The sequence below is a fragment of the Hyla sarda genome, chromosome 9 (assembly GCF_029499605.1).
Source record: "Hyla sarda isolate aHylSar1 chromosome 9, aHylSar1.hap1, whole genome shotgun sequence".
Classification (NCBI taxonomy): Eukaryota; Metazoa; Chordata; class Amphibia; order Anura; family Hylidae; genus Hyla; species Hyla sarda.
The window spans coordinates 10,105,890-10,130,528 of NC_079197.1; the positions used below are offsets into that span (position 1 = coordinate 10,105,890).

The 24,639-nt window shown below is 42.5% G+C and overlaps 2 protein-coding genes across 2 annotated transcripts; one reads left to right on the plus strand and one right to left on the minus strand.

The window, feature by feature from the left end:
- Positions 1–573: 573 nt before the first annotated feature.
- Positions 574–1,545, plus strand: LOC130291446 (olfactory receptor 10C1-like). Its single transcript, XM_056540167.1, is given in 1 exon segment — positions 574–1,545. A coding segment is annotated over 1 exon segment (972 nt).
- Positions 1,546–3,141: 1,596 nt separating this feature from the next.
- LOC130291447 (extracellular calcium-sensing receptor-like) lies at positions 3,142–24,325 on the minus strand. Its single transcript, XM_056540169.1, has 7 exons — positions 24,281–24,325; positions 22,092–22,307; positions 20,046–20,334; positions 14,285–15,118; positions 4,862–5,074; positions 4,659–4,782; positions 3,142–4,064 (listed from the first exon to the last, which is right to left on the minus strand). Exons 2-7 carry the CDS (start codon positions 22,298–22,300, stop codon positions 3,142–3,144), a joined length of 2,592 nt encoding a protein of 863 aa, XP_056396144.1. The 5' UTR covers positions 22,301–22,307; positions 24,281–24,325.
- Positions 24,326–24,639: the final 314 nt, after the last annotated feature.

Genomic DNA, 24,639 nt, shown 5'->3' on the forward strand with positions numbered 1-24,639 from the left:
GTGCTCCATTGTCCACTTGGGTACATGGCAGGTATATTGCAGAGCTTTGACCTTGTATTATATATCTTTTTGTCACATGCTGTCACTTTGCACATTCCCCAATCCTGTATTGCTACTTTAGCTTCTGCCATTGCCTATTTATTGGGATTGTGCAATTTGTATATATTTTTTGCTCTGTACTACTGCACTTCAATTGTACTTATTGCATTAATGTGTTCTGAACGGAGAAAGGGGAGGAAAGTCGCTGACAGACTCTTCTGGTGCTAGCTTATTTCTCCAAAAAAAGAGGCTAATCCTCCTTTCAACAACATCCTCAGACGGGGAGAGTTGGGAGGCCCCATACACATTAGATAGTCAGAAGGTCTTGCCAAAATTCATAGATTTGGTAGACTATTTTTTTCAGTGTGTGCGTGGGGGGGGGGGGGGGGGCTTAGGAACTGCACGGAACAATCACTGACTTGTCACTACAGTCCGTGTGCAGGATATTATGCACCAGCTGGTGTGTCTCAATGTAAGATGATGTTTCTTTTCCGACAGGATGACGTTTAATGTGTGAATGTTACCGTGAGGACGATGATGAACCAGACTGCTGTGACCAACTTTATCATCCTCGGTTTCTCAGCCTTCACAAATATCTCTCTTCCCATTTTCTTCTTTCTCCTCATCATATACTTGACCACTCTGGCCGGTAATGGAGCAGTTGTCTACGTTGTGCGTTCAGATCCTGCTCTGCAATCTCCCATGTACTTCTTCTTGTGTAACTTATCCATCTTGGAGATAGTCTACTCATCCGTCACCATGCCAAAAATTCTTATCAATCTCCTTTCGGAAAACAAGAAAATCTCATTTCTTGGCTGCGCCGTTCAAATGTTCTTCTTCTTGTCATTGGGAACCACTGAATGTCTTCTTCTGGCCATAATGGCCTTTGACCGTTTCACCGCCATTTGTAGACCTCTTATATATCATCTGGTCATGAGCTCTAAGAACTGTTGTTGTCTTTCTGCTTTTTCGTGGTTGTCTGGGGCTTTACTTTCCATGGGGCAGACCATGTTTATCTTCCACCTGCCCTACTGCGGGCCGAATGTCATTGACCACTTTTTCTGTGACATACCCCCAGTCCTGAAGCTAGCATGCTCAGAAACCTACCTGAATGAGATTGCCATCTTTAGCGTATGCGTGGCCATCCTTTTGATGCCCTTCCTTCTCATCCTAGGTTCCTACACCCAAATCATCTCTACTCTACTAAAAATGACCTCTGTGGACAATCGCAGTAAAGCGTACTCCACTTGTGCATCTCACATGACTTCCGTCACTCTTTTCTATGGCACAGCGTCTTTCATGTACCTTCGGCCCCGATCTCTGTATTCTTTGGAGTCTGACCGTTTCTTGGCTCTCTTCTACAGTGTGGTGACCCCTATGCTAAACCCTCTTATCTACAGTTTAAGGAACCAAGATGTAAAGGCTTCATTTCTAAGGATACTAAGACGATTAAAAAAATAAAATCTTTTTACCATCGGATGTCATTTCCATCCTTATTATTTTTAGCAGGACTCCTCTGACCCAGAACACTGAAGCATGAAAAAAACAGATCAAAATGTTTGACTTGATCCATACCATGAACCTTCAAGATTTACTCTGGGATTTTCTGGGACCCCCGCGATCAAAGCTGCGGCGATGCGGGGCAGAGGTTTCGTGACATCACGGTCACGCCCTACTCGTGACATCACGGCCATGCCCCTTTAATGTAAGTCTATGGGAGGGGATGTGCCGGCTGTGAGGGGCATGGCCGTGATCGGGCGAGGCGCGACCATGACATCACGAGCCTCCGGCGCTGCACCCGACGCTCTAAATGAAAGCCGGGTGCAACAGGGAAATTGTGGGGGTCCCCAGCGGTGGGACCCCCGCGATCAGACATCTCATGCCTTATCCTTTGGAGTACCCCTTTAACCCTTTTCATTTATTTACAGTAGGACAATGTTGTGGGAAGTAGTAAGTGACTTGAACTTGAGCAGCTTCCAGAAATAAAAATATTCTGCAAAAGTATAAAAAAAAAAAAAAAAGTTCAACTAAGTCCATAGATTTCTTTTATTGAGGCCATGCTTTGAAGATGGTCGACAGGCCAAAATCTATTTAGGTGTAAATGTAATAAAAAAGTAAGACGAAGGTAAAACACTTTTTATATTTTCATTTTTATTCTTTAAATCCTTATATTTGATACGGTTCACAGGTTATGTGTGCAGGTTAACAATGTGAGGGTAATTGACTGTGATTTTAGCTCCCACATAAAGAAACTAGAGATGAGCGAACTTCCAGTAATTCGATTCATCACAAACTTCTCGGCTCGGCAGTTGCTGACTTTATCCTGCATAAATGAGTTCAGCTTTCAGGTGCTCCGGTGGCTGGAAAAGGTGGATACAGTCCTAGGAGAGAGTCTCCAGCCACCGGAGCTCCTGAAAGCTGAACTCATTTATGCAGGATAAAGTCATCAACTGCCGAGCCGAGAAGTTTGTGACGAATCAAATTACTGTAAGTTCGCTCATCTCTAAAAGAAACCCTTTGGAGAAGGGAAGATTGAAGGAGTAGTGCAGTGAAAAATAACTCATGCCCTATCCAAAGGACAGGGGATAAGTTATAGATCACGGGGTCTGACCGCTGGGACCCCCATGATCTTCTTTATTTATTTATTTATTTTTTTAAATGAACTGGTGCCAGAAAGTTAAACAGATTTGTAAATTACTTCTATTAAAAAAATGTATCCTTCCAGTACTTAGCTGCTGTTGTGATCTACAGGAAGGAAGTTCTTTTCTTTTTGAATTTCCTTTCTGTCTGACCACAGTGCTCTCTGCTGACACCTCTGTCCATTTTAGGAACTGTCCGGAGCAGGATAGGTTTGCTATGAGGATTTTCTCCTACTTTGGAGAGTTCCTAAAATGGACAGAGGTGTGTGCAAAGAGCACTGTGGTCAGACAGAAAATAATAAAAGAACTTCCTGTGGATCATACAGCAGCTGATATGTACTGGAAGGATAAGTACTGGAAGGATTAACATTTTTTTAGAAGTAATTGTACGTGTGAATACACCCTAAATATACAGAATGTTACTATTCACGAGCTATAAATATTTATCTGTCTCTTTTTAATATTAATTTGCATTATGGTTTAAGTTTTTTGTCTTTGACATTAAATACTGTTTTGTGTTCATCGATGGCCTCAAGAGGAGGATGTAACATTTTGGGGCAAATATGCAGCACAGAAGTCCAAAACTAGACAATAGTATAGCAAAAATCTCAACAGCTACAATGTACTTTCCCTTAGTACTGAGATAGGCGGGGATGAAGGTCGACCAGACACTAAGGAAGGTCAACATGCTGAAGGTAATGTACTTGGTCTCATTGAAGCTGTCCGGTAAGTTTCTGGCCAAAAAGGCAACAACAAAACTTATTGTAGCCAAGAAGGCCAAGTATCCTATGGTGCAGTAGAACATGGCAACCGATCCCTCATTACATTCCAATAGGATGACACCATTAAGGACTTCATAATTACGTTCTAGAAATGGAGTGAACCCTATCTGCCACACCAGGATTATAAGCACTTGGACACTGGTGGACATAGACACAACTAAGATGGCCATCTTGGACCCAATCCACATTCTAAGGTTACTACCAGGTTTGGTGGCTTTGAAAGCAATGACTACTATGATGGTTTTGGCTAAGATACATGAGATACATATAGAGAATATAATCCCAAAGAGAGATTGCCTAATTGAGCAGGTCGGTGTGACGGGGCGACCAATGAATACCAAAGGGCAGAGAAAGCAGAACATCAAGGACAGCAGGAGAACATAGCTGAGGTTACGGTTGTTGGCTTTAACCACTGTGGTATGCCGAAACTTGAGGAATACGATAAGCACCATCATGGTGGTGATGTAGAACATTATGGCTAACAATGTCATAACTAGACCCAAAGGTTCTTCGTAGGAGAGGAACTCAACAACTTTAGGGATACATTTAGTCCTTTTATTGTCTGGCCAAAAATCTTCTAGACAACTGAAACAACGAACTGAATCTGAAACATAAAAAGTGATTTAAAAGCATTAATAACTGAGAGTATAGAAAGTGAAGTAAAATGTGACAGGCTAAGGTGTATGTAGCATGGTGGCACACCATACTGATGCTATGGGCCCTTGGAGAGAGAGGACCACATTTTGGTTTTCACCATGTCTGTTCTACTGCTAAGAAACTGAATGGAGGGGGTATTGACCAATGGGTCATGGAAAGCAAAAGAACATGAACAGCAAACCTTAGGAGGCACAATTAGACACAATCATTTGAGGTCCATTTAAATTTTTTATTGACATGTCAGGGCTCTTTAGCATCAGAGCCTTCATCTGACTTAATAAAGGTAAGAAAGGATATTAAAGGGGTATTCCCGCTTTATAAATATTATCCCCTATCCAAAGGCTGCATTCTTAAGGGGTTAAATAACACTATAATAACAGCATGGGAGACACTGCATGAGAGCCCCCAGGTCACCGAGGAACTGAATTTGACAGGGCCTAAGTGTAGGGCAGGGCCATGTCCTGTACTCGGACATCACATATCTAGAATAATAATAATAATACAAAGAAATAACACATAAATAATGTGATAATGGACTCACTTGTTTCACTGGAAATCATTGACTCTGGGCACAGGACACAGTCATAACAGCAGACGGGTTGACCTTTCCGGGGCATTTTCCAGTGTCCTGGAGGACAAACGTCACTGCAGACTGATAGCGGCAGCTGGAATGGTATCATATCATAGGATCTTTGAGAATTTTTTTTGAATAGAATAGGAGATAGTTGAGAGAATTTCGATTACCTGTCCTCCGGCCCAGAAGATGGCGCTGCCATTGATCGACAGCTTTTGATCTACATGATCACTGAAGGTCCCAACTTTCACGAATTGACTCCTGTTTTCCTCAAAATGCCAATTCAAAATGTCAAAGCTGCCGTAAATGTCTCCGTTGGCGTCGAATGACACGTCTTCTCCAGCAGTATTCACAAAGTGAACCCTTTTTATGTAATGAAGTAGCTGTAATGGAATAAATGGATACATAAAGTGTTACGAAATGTGTCACTGCATTCTAAATAGGCTTGTAAATTAAAATAAATAAACTGATTATTCTATGATCTTATATTGGGAGCCGTATGTTCTTGGGGATATCATCTTGGGGGCGTGTAAGACATAGATGCATAGATCTCTACAGACAAATGTGTCTGTATGGCCTTATCTGTATACTTTACCTTCCTAGCTGTATAGTAGGATGGGTAGGTATAGTATGACCCCAAAGACACTATTAGTGCAGTAATATGGCTTCATATGACTTAAAGGGGTACTCCGCCCCTAGACATCTTATCCCCTGCTGCACCCGGCAATCTCCCTGCTGCACCCGGCGTTCGTTTAGAGCGTCGGGTGCAGCGCCAGAGGCTCGTGACATTACAGGCATGCCCCCTCAACGCAAGTCTATGGGACGTCACGAGCCTCCGCCCTGCATCATCAGTCATCCGGCACAGTGAGCGAAGTTCGCTCCATGAATTGGATGTCTTGAGTGCCGCAGCAGAGATCGCGGAGGGTCCCGCCGCTGGGGACCTTTGAATAGGGGATAAGATGTCTAGGGGCGGAGTACCCTTTTAAAGGTCCCTTTAAGTTATGAATTTGTATTCTGGGGCCATGACAAACAAAAGGTTTAGGAAGGGATATTGGGTGTGCCCAACCTCAACATATACTATCAAGCTGTCAGATTAGTCAAATTAACACAATTACATGCAAACTCGAGAGTTCCTCAGTGGGTGGCTGTAGAGGCTACTGCAGTCCCAAGGTGCCCAATTACTTTTATTTACTTGATTCTCAGAGAAGTAGCCATGTCTAAAGGGTTAATAGCTATTAGCCACAGATCCCGGCCATTGCTAGGTGCCAGGCCCGACCCGCTGTGACGCAGGGCCACGTCGTGGACCGAGTTATAGAAAGGGAGCTGACTCTTGCCTCTGACTTTATTTCAATCTTTAGCCCTTTGGGACAGCCTCACAACACACTTTTTCCTCCAGTCTCCCCTCACTTGCCCCTTACTTGCATATATTGGCCTTGGAGTCTAACCTGGGAAGAATCTTGGGACCAAGGAAGTAGACCCAAATGTCCATTACATATCTAAACTCTCCATTAAAGGGGTTATCCAAAAATAGAGAAACAGAGCTAGTTTCTTTAACCCCTTAAGGACCACAGGTTTTTCCGTTTTTGCACTTTCGTTTTTTCCTCCTCACCTTTTAAAAATCATAACCCTTTCAATTTTGCACCTAAAAATCCATATAATGGCTTAATTTTTGCGCCACCAATTCAACTTTGCAGTGACATCAGTCATTTTACCCAAAAATCTACGGCGAAACGGAAAAAAAAAAAAAGAAAGAAATTGAAGAAAAAACGCCATTTTGTAACTTTTGGGGGCTTCCGTTTCTACACAGTACATTTTTCAGTAAAAATGACACCTTATCTTAATTCTGTAGGTCCATACGATTAAAATGATCCCCTACTTATATAGGTTTGATTTTGTCGTACTTCTGTAAAAAATCATAACTACATAAATGTATACGTTTAAAATTGTCATATTCTGACCCCTATTACTTTTTTTATTTTACTGCTTATGGGGTGGTATGAGGACTCATTTTTTGTGCCGTGATCTCAAGTTTTTAGCGGTATCATTTTTGTATTGATCGGACTTTTTGATCGCTTTTTATTCATGTTTTCATTATATAAAAAGTTACCAAAAATACGTTATTTTGGACTTTGGAATTTTTTTGCGCGTACGCCATGTGCCGTGCGGTTTAATTAATTATATATTTTTATAGTTCGGACAGTTATGCATGCGGCGATAGCACATATGTTTATATTTATTTTTATTTACATGGGTTTTTTTTAATGGGAAAAGGGGGGTGATTCAAACTTTTATTAGGGAAAGGGTTAAATGACATTTATTAACTTTTTTTTACACCCATAGGGGCTATAACACTGTACACACTGATCTTATACCCTGTTCACTGCAAAGCCATAGCTTTGCATTGATCAGTGTTATCGGTGGTCGATTACTCAAGCCTGCAGGCTTGGAGCAGTCAATCGCCGAAGGGACACGCCGGAGGAAGGTAAGAGGACCTCCGATCGTGTCCCAGCTGATCGGGACACCGCATTTTCACTGTGGTGGTCCCGATCAGCCCCACTGAGCAGGCGGGCAGCTTTCCCTTTTGTTTCAGATGCGGGGTTCAACTTTGCCGCGCACTATTAGCCCCAGGTCCAGGCTTCAGATGCATGCCGGGACCGACCCGATATGACGCGGGGTAACCGCGTAAATATACGTCCTTGGTCATTAAGGGGTTAAAAAAACGCTACTTGTCTGTCTCCAGGTTGGGTGTGGTTTTACAACTTGGCTCCATTCACTTCAATGGAACTGAACTGCAGGACCACACCCTACAGAAGGGGAGCATTTATTGAAAGAAAGTAGCTCTGTTTTTGTATTCCTGGATAACCCCTTTAATGTTTAACTGCAAGATAGAGGTTGGAAGGTTTAATTACATAGTATTTTTGTCCCACCAGAGCGGCGAGGATGTGTCCCCTTAACCTTCCACCTTTATGTTTCCACAATAGGGAACCCATGCCTCCGATATGGTGAGACTGTCCTCATGTGCAACACTTATGTATTTGTTTTTACCTAATTTATTTGTTTTTATCTATTTTATTCAGTTATGGGATTAAACTTAAGAAAGAGGCCCGAACAAGCCTTATTGAATTCTCCGATTCCCGAGACACCTGGGGTGCTAGGAAGATTATTTACTTTACTTTCCAAGCTGCCAAGATCGCTTTTGCTAAGAAATGCATATTTGAATGTTTTTATCCTTTGTAATACTATTTTGTATGGTTTTTACTTTAGAATGTAATTCTCGCGAGAGTTTCTTACCTATGTATTGTGGTGGTGATTTGCACTATGCTTGACAAAGGAGGCGTGTCCTCTGAATCGTTGCAGACGTTCATACCAGACCCTCAGTGAATGGAGTTGGCCGGATGTGAGAACGCTGGTGCAGGTGCACTTGGTAAACCGGACGCCATTGATATCTCCTATCTACACCTTGCGGACTTGTTGTCACACATTGGGTGAATATTCTATGTTGGACTCGCGTATTTTGGATGAATCATATATAAAGAAGAATTGATGCATATATTAGCGTATGTGACTATTTCTTTCCATTGAGAATATACTGGGACTTGGGCACCCAGCCATTACGCTCCTCACCCTGATACCACCTGTCTTGTATTTTCTATTGAAAGAAAGATGGCTTTTGCTACAATTTGGAAAACTCAGGCAATTCCTTTAAAGGGGTATTCCAGGATTTTTTTTCATTTGACTATGCTACAGGGGTTGTAAAGTTAGTGTAGTTCATAATATAGTGTCTGTACCTGTGTGTGACAGTTTTCTCACAATTCTTCTGTGATTTTGACTTCAATATTTACTTTTAACAGCATACAAAATGACTGTTGTCTCAGATTTTTCCCAGGTTGCAATGTGGCCGAGACCTGACATCACTAGTCAGCTGATGACAGGGAGCCTGTCTGCTTCAGTGGGTGGAGTGATCGCTTGGTGAGAGAGAGATCAATCTGCAACCAATGCAACAGCTTTAGGCACCCTGATTGAAAACCACAGGTCTTTTGAATGGATGCAGCTCATTTCTGTTTCAATCGGTGCAGTGTCTGATGTGTGGGAGGGAGGAAAATTGAATTATGGGATTTGTAGGCAAAAGAAAAAGACTCAAACAGGAAATACCAGTTCACAAAAAGCTAGCCACAGTGTCATGGTAATCTCAAAACAAGCGCAGATCCTTCCTAAGCATGTCCATTACTGTCTGACAGGTACGTACTAAAATCACCTTATGGTGGAGAACCCCTTTAAACCTAGTGAAGTCCAAAAAACATTGGGTTATGGCAAATGATAAGTTAACTAGCCATGGATGTCTTGTATAATTTGGATAATTCACCATCTATCACCGTTCACCCTCCACCTCCCAGATTCCCTTCCTTCTTGAGCTTCGTTTGTCTCCCCTTGTGTGTTGGTTTATTGTCTGTTCTTACTGTTGAGCCCGGGAGGCATTGTTGCTACAGGTCTTAGCGACTCCTTTGTCATACTGCATTGGACGCTCATGTTGGGATCTATTGTTTCTTTTCTCTTTGTCCCTTTTGATAATTCCATCTCTGAGCAGCCTACCCTAATGACATGGCTGTTATCTGCTGACCGCTCAGTATGTATAATGGATATTTGTTGTTGAACTTATGCCTACAGACATGGCCGTAAATATTGGCACCTATGACATTTTTCTAGAAAATGAAGTTTTTCTCACAGAAAAGGATTGCAGTAACACATGTTTTGCTATACAGATGTTTATTCCCTTTGTGTGTATTGGAACTAAACCAAAAAGGGAGGAAAAAAAGCAAATTGGACGTAATGTCACCAAACTCCAAAAATGGTCTGGACAAAATTATTGGCACCCTTTCAAAATTGTGGAAAAATAAGATTGTTTCAAGCATGTGATGCTCCTTTAAACTCACCTGGGGCAAGTAACAGGTGAGGGCAATATAAAAATCAAACCTGAAAACAGATAAAAAGGAGATAAGTTCACTTAGTCTTGGCATGTGTGTCTGTGTGTTCCACACTAAGCATGGACAACAGAAAGAGGAGAAGAGAACTGTCTGAGGACTTGAGAACCAAAATTGTGGAAAAATATAAAAAATCTCCAGGTTACAAGTCCATCTCCAGAGATCTAGATTTGCCTTTGTCCACAGTGCGAAACATTATCAAGAAGTTTGCAACCCATGGCACTGTATCTAATCTCCCTGGGCATGGATGGAAGAGAAACATTTATGAGAGGTGTCAACGCAGGATAGTCTGGATGGTGGATAAGCAGCCCCAAACAAGTTCCAAAGATATTCAAGCTGTCCTGCAGGCTCAGGGAGCATCAGTGTCAGCGCGAACTATCTGTCGACATTTAAATGAAATGAAATGCTATGGAGGAGACCCAGGAGGACCCCACTATGGCAGGAGACCCAGGAGGACCCCACTATGGAGGAGACCCAGGAGGACCCCACTATGGAGGAGACCCAGGAGGACCCCACTATGGAGGAGACCCAGGAGGACCCCACTATGGAGGAGACCCAGGAGGACCCCCCTATGGAGGAGACCCAGGAGGACCCCACTATGGAGGAAACCCAGGAGGACCCCACAATGGAGGAGACCCAGGAGGACCCCACTATGGAGGAGACCCAGGAGGACACCACTGCTGACACAGAGACATAAAAAAGCAAGACTACATTTTGCCAAAAATGAACTTGAGTAGGCCAAAATCCTTCTGGGAAAACTTCTTCTGGACAGATGAGACCAAGATAGAGCTTTTTGGTAAAGCCCATTATTCTACTGTTTACCGAGAATGAAATGAGGCCTACAAAGAAAAGAACACAGTACCTACAGTGACATATGGGGGAGGTCAGTGATGTTTTGGGTTGTTTTGCTGCCTCTGGCACTGGGGGCCTTGAATGTGTACAAAGCATCATGAAATCTGAGGATTACCAACATATTTTGGGTCGCACTGTACAGCCAAGTGTCAGAAAGCTGGGTTTGCGTCCAAGATCTTGGGTCTTCCAGCAGGACAATGACCCCAAACATATGTTAAAAAGCCCCCAGAAATGGATGACAACAAAGCGCTGGAGAGTTCTGAAGTGGCAGCAATGAGTCCAGATCTAAATCCCATTGATCACCTGTGGAGAGATCTTAAAATTACTGTTGGGAAAAGGCGCCTTCCAATAAGAGACCTGGAGCAGTTTGTAAAGGAAGAGTGGTCCAACATTCCGGCTGAGAGGTGTAAGAATCTTATTGATGGTTATAGAAAGACACTGATTTCAGTAATTTTTTCCAAAGGGTGTGCAACCAAATATTAAGTTAAGGATACCAATAATTTTGTCCAGACCATTTTTGGAGTTTGGTGACATTATGTCCAATTTGCTTTTTTCCTCCCTTTTTTGGTTTAGCTCCAATACACACAAAGGGAACAAACATGTGTATAGCAAAACATGTGTTACTGCAATCCTTTCCTGTGAGAAATACTTCATTTTCATTAGGTTTATACTGTTTATACGATTATAATATTTATACTGTTCATACTCTCATTGCATTTATACAGTACAAACGCTCAAAGTGTTATGTTGTTTATTTGCTTGTATCATTTATATTGTTCACATGCTCTTTGCATACTTGCTGTACATACGCTCATAGCTTTATTCTGTTTATATGCTTATAGTAATTATACTGTTCATATGCTCATTGCATTCATGCAGTACCTACGCTCATAGTGTGCTGTTTATTTGGTAGGTTTTATTGTTCATATGCTCATTGCACTTATGCGGTAAATACGCTTAGATTTATACTGTTTATACACTTATTGCATTCATACTGTTCACACGCTCATTGCATTCATGCAGTGCATACGCTCATAGTGTTGTGCTCTTTATTTGCTGATAGCATTCATATTGTTCATATTTCATCCCATTCCTATCATACCTATGTTCGTAGTTTTAACTGGCAGGTGTTTTAGCAGTCATGAGGTTCACTCGCTGGTAGTGGTTACTGTACATAAGCCCGTAACAATGTATGTTCACACGTTTGTAGCATCGCTACTGTTCATACATAGCATTTCGCTATATATATGTAGGTTCTATACAGTTCACATGTAGTATTCACGGTACATAGCTTGTATGCGGTACATACACTCGTAGCATATCATAATTCATTACTTTCTTTACACGCTCACGGTACATACGATCCCAGCACTTATATTATACATGCACTAGTACATAGCATTGTTGATGCATACGGCCATAGTTTGTTATTCTATGCATTGTTCATAGTTTTATCTTGGTGCATACGTGCGTAGCCTCCACAGTAGGTATGTTTATCATGGGCATACGTTCCTAGTGTTTGGTGAGCCGTTGCATCTCTTGCTGTACATACATTTATAATACACGATTACAGCATTCACATTGTGCTTACGTTTATAGCAGCTATACTGAGCACATATTTCTTAAGCCACGTCTTCAGGGGGATGCACCACATAGGTTACTGTCACGTACATGTCTTCAGAGCAATAACATCTCAATTAGCGAGTTTTTTTTTTGTGTATACTGTTAGCAGGTTTATTCTGTACATACGGTTAGCATGTTTCATGCTGTGCATATGGTTGACTTTATTCTGTGCTTAAGGTTGGCATGTTTATCCCGTCCATACGGTTAGGGTGTTTTATTCTGTGCTAAGGTGAGCGTGTTTTATTCGGTGTATACAATTAGCATGTAGTATTAGCATGTTTACTCAGTACATACGAGGGTCTTAGCCATACGGTTAGGGTATTTTATCCTGTGCTTACCATTAGCGGGTTTTGTTATGTGCATACGGTTAGCGTGTTTTTTATTCTGTGCGTGCAGTGAGTATGTTTTATTCTGTGTATATTGTTAGCATGTGTATATTGTTAGCATGTTTCTATTCTGTGTGTACGGTTAGCGGGTTATTCTGTGTATATGATTAGTGGGTTTTATTCTGTGTATTTGGTTAGAGGGTTTAGTCTGCGTATACGCTTAGCAGGTTTATCATGTGTTACGGTTAGTATGTTATATTATGTGTATACGGTTTGCTGATTTTAGCATGTTTTATCACATCTTTCGGTTAGAATGCTTTATTCTGTGCATAGTTTTACAATTAGCGTGTTCCGTTCTGTATATATGGTTTAGCATGTTTATTCTGTGGATGCGGTTAGTATGTTTATTATGTGCATACGGTTAGCTCGATGGTTCACAAAGACCTGTCACTTCTACAGGTGCGATGGTTTCACAAAGACCTGTCACGTCTACAGGCTTGATGGTTTCACAAAGACCTGTCACGTCTACAGGCTCGATGGTTTCACAAAGACCTGTCACGTCTACAGGCACGATGGTTTCACAAAGACCTTTCCCGTCTACAGGCATGATGGTTTCACAAAGACCTGTCACGCCTACAGGCATGATGGTTTCACAAAGACCTGTTATGTCTACAGGCAGGATGGTTGCATCTAAAACTTGTCATGTCTGCAGGTACGTTGGTTACGCAGGGACCTGTCATCTGCAATGGGTCATCACTCCCGAGACCAGTTGGGTCAGAATGTTGGCAGTTTGGGTATGTCTGACTATACAGTCTCAGTCTTCAGGTAAGGTGCTTTCATGAGCCTTGTTTTGGTCATCAGGCGATGTGACCCCACACAGTCTATGATGTACATAGGTTATTGCTTGTCATTTACCTGACAGTTTATATTTTGCCTCTTAATTGCAGGGAATTGGTGCTTGTCAGGTAGGCCATAGAGCTATCCCGTCAGTGTCCCTTTGTAGGGATGTCACAAGTAAGTACGGTAATAGGTATATTTCAGTTAGTACGTCCGTCGGTTCCCGTTATCACTGTCAGGTCGTTCTTTCACAAACAGACGTTACTACCCCAGCTTCTCAGGTACGGGTACCACCTCTAGTACTCACTAGTTAGTAGATGCTACTCTTTCTGGCACGTAAGGTAGAGTCTACTTTAGGGTATGTGAAGCTTGATGCTGGGTGTATGCTGTGTTATTTATGGAATGTTATTCATCCTATTATGGTTGCTTTTTGCCCTCTATAGGCGTTCCCTCGTACTTGCTTTTTGCTCTCTATAGGCATGCCCTCGTACGCGGCTTATGGCACACCTCTGACCGCTATGCTAAGTTAAGATTTTCGTACATGTATGTATGCAATGTTTTCAGGCAATAGTACATGTCTGGAGCCCTGAGCACAAGTATTAAAGCCCATAGGGCTGTATTTGTGCGAGGGGACGTAAGTATTTCACACTCCCTGCACCTCTAGGTGGGGCTTATAGGGATGAAGTGAGGGCCGTGAGTATATAACTCCCCCTTCTACGTTCAGGCGGGGCGTAAGTGAAGTTGCGGAACCCTCCCAACCCTCCCTTAATTTATTATTTTATTATAGGGTATGCCCTCGTATGCGGCTTATGGCACACTTCTGACCGCTATGCCAAGTTAAGGTTTTCGTACAGGTATGTATGCAACGTTTTCAGGCAATAGTACATGTCTGGAGCCCTGAGCACAAATAAAACATTTTGAATCTGACAGTGTCCATTTAAGCTAGAATTTCTTTTTTGACATCTATGGTATTTACCTGCCATGGTTGTATGTTATGTTCATTGGCACAAGATTTTTCATGAAAGGGTCCTTCTCCAGGCCTGCAGTGCAATAGGTTGTGAAGAGCATGAGCAACGGCATAAACGGCATTATGGGCCATGGAGACAAATTGTGATGTTGGGTCATTGAATTCTGCCATGTCATTGGTCACCAGCTTCTCCAGTCCTGTACAGGTCTTATTGACCTGTCCCAAATTTATTGCATGTATATTCACCTCACCCTCTGGCCATTTGCAGTTAAACAGCACCTCCCAAAAAGTTTTGACAAATGGCAACTTTGTGTATTTACTTGGATTGAAAGTCTGTAGGAAGTTGGAAAAATTGGGAGGAATCGCTCTACTTCTTGCAATTCCTATGGTGCCATTAAGTATGGTCAAAAACTGCTTGTCAATATCTGGTGTGGTGTACCAAGCTTCTGTACCTATCCAAACTTTTCCACTGAGATTTTGTTGAAGGACCTCTCGAAATATCAAGAAAACTTCTGCATTACTACAGTAGAGGATGACCACTCTGGCCATTGATCGGCCAACATTTTCTACAGTCTTTGGGATTTTATTGTTGACAGGACTAAAAGAGACTGTTTCGAAGAATTCAATGCAGATTCCATTCTGGATGGCTTCTCTCCTGAACTCTACAACTCCTTGTACAAAATAATCTGCTGAAGACGCGATAACCCCAATCCACGTCCACCCAAATTTCTTGCACAGTCCAATCAAAGCTTGAGGCTGGCTCCTGGTACTTACAGTGGTCCTTATAAATGAAGGGAACTCAATTTTGTTGCTCAAGGATGGTATAGCGGCTACATAGCTGACCTGAGAATATTTATTGAAAGAAAGTTTTTTTTATTATTGTGTCCTACATAGATACAAGGAAAGAGACAACCTAATGTCTGATGTGGGTGAGGATTGAATCCTATGGGTCTGGTTATCCTTAAATTTTTCCCCCTCAACTTTGGTCCTTTCTAAACTAGTTGGTAAAAAACCACAGGGCATACAGCTGGTTTGATGTGAACATTGAATAATCTTTAGAAGGTACCAGAGCCCATTGGGTTTAAGGGTCTATGGTTATATGGGTAGATATGTTCTACGCTTATTAAGTCTGGATTGTCAATATTGATAGTAAAATGGAAGTAGAAAATAATTTAAGAAGTCACCTAGTTTAGTCACATATCTGTGAAGACGATTGAAGGGGTTCTCCACTTTGGACATTCCTCTGAAAACAATATGATCACTGGTTGTCTTGCTGATAGGACCCCCAGCGATCAGCTGTAATCTGAGGGAGAACCCAAATAAAGTGTTCACCTTTCCTTCAGTGCCACCACAAATGGAAATAAGTATTACAAGGTGCCTGTTTAAATTAGTGGACTGTCCACAAAATATAGACATGTCAGGTCATCTAGAGGTAGGGTGAAGATCTTTTTAGCAGTTCTCCAACTAACTGATAACCCCAGCAGCTACTTGAAATATAGACTTCAGTCTCACTAGTAATCTGGAAGGATCTTAGCTATGACTCTGGCTCATAAGATGACATTCAATATTGAAATATCACAGTGTGGTTAACTGGGGTGTTGCAGTATGTAGCAGGGTCTGATGGTATTAACCCTGGGGGGCAAGGTGTTGTTAACCCCTTAGTGTTCGTGACGCCAGGATGTGGTTATTCCGGTATGGTAACCGCCATCAACCAACCCAGAAACGGTTTTGTAATAAAGGAATGTCCACAGCAAGAATTCTGAATAAACTGGAACTTTAACTTGAAATGCTTAGGGAACAGTATTTACAATTATGCAGTTCCTTCAGAGGCAACCGGGACAGAGGATACCTCGCAGGCTTGCTTGGACCTGTAGTTATTAAGATATTTAGGCAGCCCACTGTGCTACTTATATATTCCTTAGCTGAGTAGTAGTCACTGGATTTGTAGAGAGAATTGTAACTCAGGTTTTAGAAGTGGCTGCGTTTCTTTAGGCTTTGGCCTAGATGAGATGAATTTGCAGTATACAGGACTTTGTGCTTTTTTTTTTGAGTCCAAGAGATAAGAGATTAGAGCCAAGAGATTAGAGAGTGAGAATAGAGACTACAGCCCCTTATATACTAGGGGGCTGGACTAAAGCCCATTGGTTGCTAATGCCTGGGGTTCCTGTGCCCATTGAACTCTGGGTATATCACATGACAGGAGGTTACATGATCAAGGAAGGTCCTAAACATGGTATACAAACTATACAACTTTATACATACAGACAATATGTACACAATGCAAATACATTACATTCATATGAGGCAACAAGGAGGGGGGAAGCCCTGCAAGAGAGCCCTATGTACTCAAGGGACTCTTCCTGAGGGGACTTAAGGAGGGGACAGGACAAGGTCCTGTACCGGGACACCACAAACCTCCTTACTTAATAAAAGTCGTCCTCGACGTCTGTCCCCTTAGGGAGAGGAGCAAAGTGGCTATTGGGCCGGATGCAGTCCTGAAGCATTTAATCACAATGTCCCATTTCAGGCTGAAGAACATTAGAATAATGATGAAAATTATATAGAGTCTCTGTGCATTTGATAATGTCCATACATGCTCTGTAACCTTTACAAACAGGGTTGAACAAGATGATAAGGGACAAGTTTTCTTAAGACTCACGGAATAATAAGATTCCTCAATAACATGATCATAATGTTATACTTTATCTCAATACCTTTTTTTTTTTTAGCATAGGCATATTTACTTTATTATGCATCTCTAATGACTATGCATAGGAGTAGCTATCACATATGACTATAGCTAGCAATTTTACTGACATTTGACTATGACTGATATTTGACTATGACTCACATTTGATATTTGACTAAAGTATGTATGATGACTACAATGCTTCTACACACTTTACATTATCTCACTATTATTATATTATTTTTATTAATAGACATTTAATACCACTTCTGATTTCCATTGTTATACACTGGTTGCGGATTGGGTTGCCTGAGGCTTTCTGCCCAATGCCTTGGCTGCTATGGTCTATCGGTACTACACACTTACCCCTAGAACACTTCATCCTAGATAGCATTTACACATTCTGTTACCTTTACCGTTTACGTGCGTTTTAGTTAGCTACAGGTATACCTTCTGGCCAGTAAAGTACCCTGGACATGCAAAGACAAAAAGAACACATTAGTTGCATGACAATTGGTGCATAACAGTGGTAAGGACTGATACAGAACAGGCTACAGTCCTAAATACTCATTTATTTTTTTGTGCATGTGACATAGATATATACATTTTAGTGAATTATGTGCACTAAACTTGTAGGTGTACACTAATGAAGTTTTTAGGTGTACTGAATTTTATGTGCATGAACAAAGTCAGTCTTGGTATCTAATTGGTCAGGCGTTATTGGGAAGTTGTCTTTTCTTGTTTCTCCCAGTGGAGCTGGGACAGCACCTAAGTAGAATACTATAACACCTTTATATCATTTTATACTTCTGTACAGGAATTTTATACTTCTGTACAGGAATTTTGTACTTCTGTACAGTAAACCATTTACAATTTTACATTTTTGGTAAGCATATCTTTTATTAGTTTAGAGACACAAAAGCTACATACCAGCAGCGGAACAATTGATACAGACAGGCTACATTTACCTGACATTTTGAGTGGACAAAAATATATTACTATTATCACATTTACAATAACGTGCATGTAAGGCTCTACAGTCCACCTACATAATGGAGTCTTTGGTTAAAAACACAGCTATAGCCGGGCACAAAACTTTATAGGATCTCCTCAAGCAAGGAGTCTCTTGGCCAGATCCGGGCACAAACTTATGAAAGTGGTTGCGCTGCAAAACAGTGGAACTTCTTGGCATAGTCCTGCCAGGCACTTAGCTTGAACTGTTGCAGACAATGGTGAACCTGGAACAATAAAGAAGATACTAATGTACCACACAGTTAGGATGCCAACAATACTTTTAGAAGTTGGATCTTCTTGCTTCCCAACCTCGCCTGTCGGTGTGCTTCCTACTTTGAGACATATATCGGGGAGCATGAGGTTGAGTTTCCCTCTTGGAGTTGAAAGTAGTGTTCCAGGCTACATGGGTTAGCCGGGACTGTGCCATGGTCGGATTTACATTGACCACAACATTAACTTCAGCAGCTGAGGCCACTGGTACAACTGTAGGTGTCGGTTGGTTCGGCCACACCTCCTTAGATGGAGTAGGCTGCGGCACATCGGTTGGTGCCTGCTGATTAGGCCACACCTCCGGGACTGGGGTAGGCCTAGGCACATACCTTGGTGCCCATTGGTAGGGCCTCACCTCCTCAGAAAGAGTAGGCCTGGGCATGTTTTCTGTTAGAGAAGATGCTAATTTGGATCTCTTCATGAATTTAGGAGCCATGATGGGCACCTCGTACTTGAACATTTCTTCTTTAAAGGTAGTCTCTGACAACCTCATCGGCCGAATTCCATAAGGGTCTGCGTCCCAGTCGTCCGATGGGAAGTACTGTATGTGAAGGGTTTTTGAGTGGGATTTTTGGGCCTGGTTATGGCTGCCGCCCATTCACCCCGCAGACTTTTCCCTGGGGTGTATTCCACTATCTCCCCTAGCTCTAGGGAGTGGTATTTTATAGGCAGGTAGTCCTGCTGAACTGCTCTCCTGTTGACTAATATAATCCTTCCATGCCGGCAGTCCTGGAGGGTACCAAAGCCCCGTGCTTTGTCAAACTTAACAAGGGTAGCGCGTCGGCGCTCCAAGGGTGGCTCACCCTCTCGTGGATAATCCAGCCTGCATATATATAGGGCCTACAACCTTTTAGTATTCCGCTGCTGCTCTACTTGAACTTCATAGGGCAACCGTTTAGGCCCATATCTTTCTCTGTGCTGGGCTTTTAGCTTCTCAATAATGCCGGCTATTTCAGCCTCTCTGAGGACTCTCTCAGCTTGTACTGTGGGGACCGGTGGATGGGACTTCCCTGGCAGGAAAAGGACATGATCCTACATGTACTGGATGAGCACAGGCTCGTTGCTGAACACTCATTGAGGAAGAGGGGGTGACTGCAGGCGTGCGCTAACTGGAACAGACTTCTGCACTGGGGGGTTCCCTGTCGGAGCTGGAGGAGGAAGGAGGCGAAGAAGATGCGGCTTCGGACGGTTAACTTACATCCGACTCCTCGGTTGCGATCTCTGCCCAGGATCCCCAGGATCTGTGATGAGGGGACAATCTCACTGGCGATGCTTTCGCTGAAGTCTGCGGTGATTCCCCTAATTCGTGGAAAAGTTGCACTGTGGCCGCAGCAACTTTCCGCTGTACCGGCGCCCTCTTGCTGCCCTCCTCACATGCTCCGGTGGGCTCCGCCATCTCTGTGCACCTTGCTGCCATCTCAGGACTGTAGAGGGCTGGCCGCATTGTCTCTTTTTTATGAGGCTTCAACAAAATGGCCGCCGGCCGGAAGGACATCATCGGTGCAGAGCTGACTTCCTGTCCCCCGGCAAACACAAGCAGACAACAACAGTTCCACTTCTGCCCAGGGGCAGGACGCAGACACATCTTTATACATACAGACAATATGTACACAATGCAAATACATTACATTTATATGAGGCAACAAGGAGGGGGGAAGCCCTGCAGGAGAGCCCTATCGACTCAAGTGACTCTTCCTGAGGCGACTTATGGAGGGGACAGGACAAGGTCCTGTACCGGGACACCACAACAGTTTATCTTACAATCTTGCAGATTTCTATGGCTGGCTGTCCACCTACCTGAGGAAACCTCCATAGGCCAAGCACCCTTGCGGTTGTAACTGATGGGCTTGAAATGTCTCCAATGACTGCAGGTACAATAGGCTTGGATCCACACTTGTAATTTGGGATTGGGTTATCGGTACTTGACACAGTCTGGAAAATTGCCTGAAGGGAACCTGAATCAGAGTAGCAAGAGTCAAACATCTGGAACCCCAGTGTGATGTTGGGTAGAAGATTTGGATTTTCATTCACTTCTTTGACAGCAAAAATCAAAGCCAGGATGGACTTGTACAGATCTGAGCTGAACCTGAAATGCACAAGTTCAGTGCGTTAGTATCTACTATATGAATCCTATCTTCATACCTAAATTGTTCCCATAAAAATATTCAATCTGGTTCTGTCAAGCTCAGGGCTTAAAGGAAATCTGTCACCAGTGTCACCTGCACCAACCTGTCGATACCGAGAGCTAGTGCAGGTGACACTGACGACAATGGTACTTACCTTGTCCCGTTCCGTGCAGGGGATCTCCGGTAATCTCCTCCGTTAGCTTCAGCTCCGGCCCGGCTTGGGGCATGGGCGGAGCTTAGTGACGTCACCGCTGCTGTTCCCTAGCAGCTGTTATCTTACTGTACGCATCGTTCAACTGCGTTTTCCAGAAGGGAGCCATTGCCAAATATTGTGACTGATATATGGACCTTCTGATGCAATGGCTGCTGAAGGATACGTAGTCATCATCAACTGCGACGTTCACAGATGAGCTCAAAACTTCTGTGTCTGACTCCCCCTTATATACAGAGTTTAGTGAATGGCACCTCATTAACCTACTCCTTATTATCTCACCCCCTATTGTTGTTGCTTAATAATAGTTTGTATATGAGTTGACCCTTCTCACACCCCTCTCCATGGGTATATATTTTCTCACAGATCTTAATAACTTACCATCTATGACTATGCATTATTCCCCCAATAATGAGATGTGTATGTTTATATACATATATATATATATCTTTCACAATTTGGCATATATATATATATATATATCAGGTTTCCCATCACTGCTCTTATAGAAATGTGACCATGTGACCATTATAGACAATCCGGCTATTTAATATACAGTGGTCCCTCAACATACGATGGTAATCCATTCCAAATGGACCATCGTTTGTTGAAACCATCGTATGTTGAGGGATCCGTGCAATGTAAAGTATAGGACAGTGGTCTGCAACCTGCGGACCTCCAGATGTTGCAAAACTACAACACCCAGCATGCCCGGACAGCCGTTGGCTGTCCGGGCATGCTGGGAGTTGTAGTTTTGCAACATCTGGAGGTCCGCAGGTTGAAGACTACTGGTATTGGAGGTTATACTCACCTGTCCCCGCCGCTCCGGACCGTCACCGCTTGTCACCGCTGCCCTGGATGTCGCCTTCCATCGCTGTCGCAGCATCCCCGGGGTGTCCCCGACGCTCCAGCAAGGCCTCTGCTTCCCTGACATCCTCACTCTCTGTCGCCGCCATCATGTCGCTACGCACGCCGCTCCTATTGGATGACAGCACGACGTGATGACGACAATGGAGAGCGCAGACAATGCAGGGGATCCCGAAGAGGACGCGTCGGAGCCCCAAGGACAGGTAAGTGATCGTCAGCGGACCACACGGGGCACCGTAAACGGCTATCCGGTGTCAGCTGAAGCAGTCTGCGCTGCCGGATAGCCGTTTATGCGATGGCCCCGACATACAGAAGCATCGTATGTTGATGCTGCCTTCAACATGTGATGGCCTCTGTCGGGGCCATCGTAGGTCGGGGGGGTCACTGTATATATTAACCCAAGGGAACACCACCAAGAACAAAGATGTCCTTCATTTAGCCTAACTACATACTGTGCCTTTAATAAGTCATCTGCCAGTCCCAGACACTTCTTATGAAACAAAAACACATAGAAAAAATGTATAATACAGTTAGAACTGTGTAAAAAAAAAAAAAAAAGGCGAACCATATTGGGGCCCACTTTCATTGATTCCATCTCTACTATACCTTTGACTTTGAATAGGCAAAACTGGTACTCACGCATCACATGGATATGGAGGTGGTTGTATGGAGAATGTGACCACTGGCCGAGTAAATGATGCACTAGTTGGGGTGAGCAATCCCAGTATGATGTCTCCTTCCTCAGTGTAATTGGCCATTGCTTTGGTGGAGAGCGAACAGCTGGACACTGGTGTCCCAACCGAGCAGAATGGCAAAGTCATAACACAGAGATGAATATAGAAACGCATTGTGTACCTGGCAAGACAAATATGGTCAACATTTATAGGTATCAAGAAGATGGAGAACATTACACATCATCAGTCTATATGAGTGGTCCACAGGCCTCAAGGCCCCGCCGGGAGTTGCAGTTTCGAAACAACTGGTGAGTCACATACTGGAGTTTACTATACCTCCTGGTGGAACTGATGTTTTTTTCACCCTCAAAATTCTCCATACTAGAAAGTAGATGCTAAAATACCAACACAGACTAGACCTGAGCTCAAGTGGACAACAAGCAGACAACACTCTCTAATCCTCGGACCAACATCACCATTGATTGTTCAGAAAGAATCTTGTGGAAGGAGGAGGATGAGCAAAAGGCCTATCTATTAAAGGCCTTCTTCTATACTGTATTTACGCAGAAATATCCAATGTCTGATGATATGTGAAGGGATAATATTAATTCTCCAGCAAATCTCACTTGTTTAACCCAAATAGAAGTATGTTGCTGCCTTAAAGCACAAAAATCACCGGGCCCAGGTGGCATCTATCTCAGAATTTTGCAGGAATAAGTAATGTTGCTCTTTTGAAATATCTTAATGAAAATAACCTTCTAACACAGCACCAACATAGGTTTATGCAGGATCAGTCCTTTCAGACTAATCTGATCAGCTTTTATGAGGAGGTCAGGTATACATTGGACGGGGGTGAAGCTGTGGGTGTTGTATATCTGAATTTTTCTAAGGTGTTTGATACTGTACCGCACAAAAGGTTAGTACATTAAATCAGGATGAGACTAGAGGAGGATAAATGTAAGTAGGTTATAACTGGTCATTGATAGGAATCAGAGAGTGGGGATCAATAGAACTTACTCTGATTGAGGGACAGTTACAAGTGGGGATGACAGGGGGCAGTACTGAGTCCACTGTTTTCAATATGTTAAAAAATGATCTTGTAGAAGGATTACAGAGGAGAATTTCACTATTCATAGATGACACAAAAATGAGTAAAGTGATCACCACAGAGGAGGATAACATAGTATTACAATGAACTCAGTGCCAAATGATGTGATGTCTGTCTTAATAAACAAGTTGGGTGTTTTTCTAAAAATACATAATATGACAGGTTATGGATATTAGATTTATGGTATAGAATGTTAATCCAAGATTCATACTGATTGCCACATTGGGATCGGGAAGGAATTTTTCGGGAAGGCAATTGGTATCTGCCTCATAGGGGTTTTTGCCTTCCTCAGTACCAACACAGTAGAGTTTCAGGTTGAACTTAATGGACTCTTGTGTTTTGCAACCTAACAAACTATGTAAGAAACCTTGAAGGCTGCTATATTTGCTCATTGGTGGGTGCCCTATTAGGTTTTTCTTTTTTCTTAAAGAAATAAATTAGAAAATGACAGATGATTGGGTCTAGACTCTATTTTTTATTTACATTCTCCTACCAAATATCAGTGTTGAACGGAGGCTCCTTGGGCCATGACTGTCCAAATTGTCAGGTTTGGGGCCAGCCAAGTAGATGACTCTGAGGACATGTGCCTGTCCACTTTTATTTCCACAGTGATCCTTGTAGTTATGATTGTACATGTAGGACATATAATATCATCAATGAGGTCTAATAGTTTATTTGGGATTTTTCCCATAAGAAATAGACCCTGGTTGCTCCTAGTGCCTAGTGATTGGCTCCGAAGTCTTCTTGTAATGGCGTGGTCTTCTGCAGGACCCTTGTATCCCATTATTGGGGCATAGCCTAAAGCAAACAAGTACAACCAGATACATTACAGGTTCAGCTTGGAATATCTTTTTTACATGCCTTATTTTTACCTGCTTGCCTGATTTCTTGTTGTTTGGAATTTATGATCCCACCAAAAATATTAAGTTCAAATAACAAAACAATAATAATAATTAACATAATATTACTGTTAATGCTTATCTCTATCTAACATTTTAAGGAATCTCGAAACCCAAAAATTCACCGATAAGTTTACTGTTGTTTACCTTCTACAACCAGCAGACTCAGGGAAGCCAAGAGTGAAGCCTTGATGTGAGCCGCCCATCGGCCTCGTACAAGTGATTTATATCATGATCGGTCAGTAGGGAAAAATGTTTTTTTGTCCTAAAGGAATATTCCACCATATACATATTATTAATCATTATAATTTCTAACATATAATTATGTTATTCACTGTAATTGCTTAGAGTGTAATGTAAATCAGAAATGTAATTGTCGTTGACACCCAGCTGGAAATAAAGTTTAATGGGCTAATATGTAACGAAAAAAATAATTCAACCCCCCCACCCAAAAAAAATCTACTATTAATATAACATAATAAAAATAATGCTAGTGTAAACCAAAA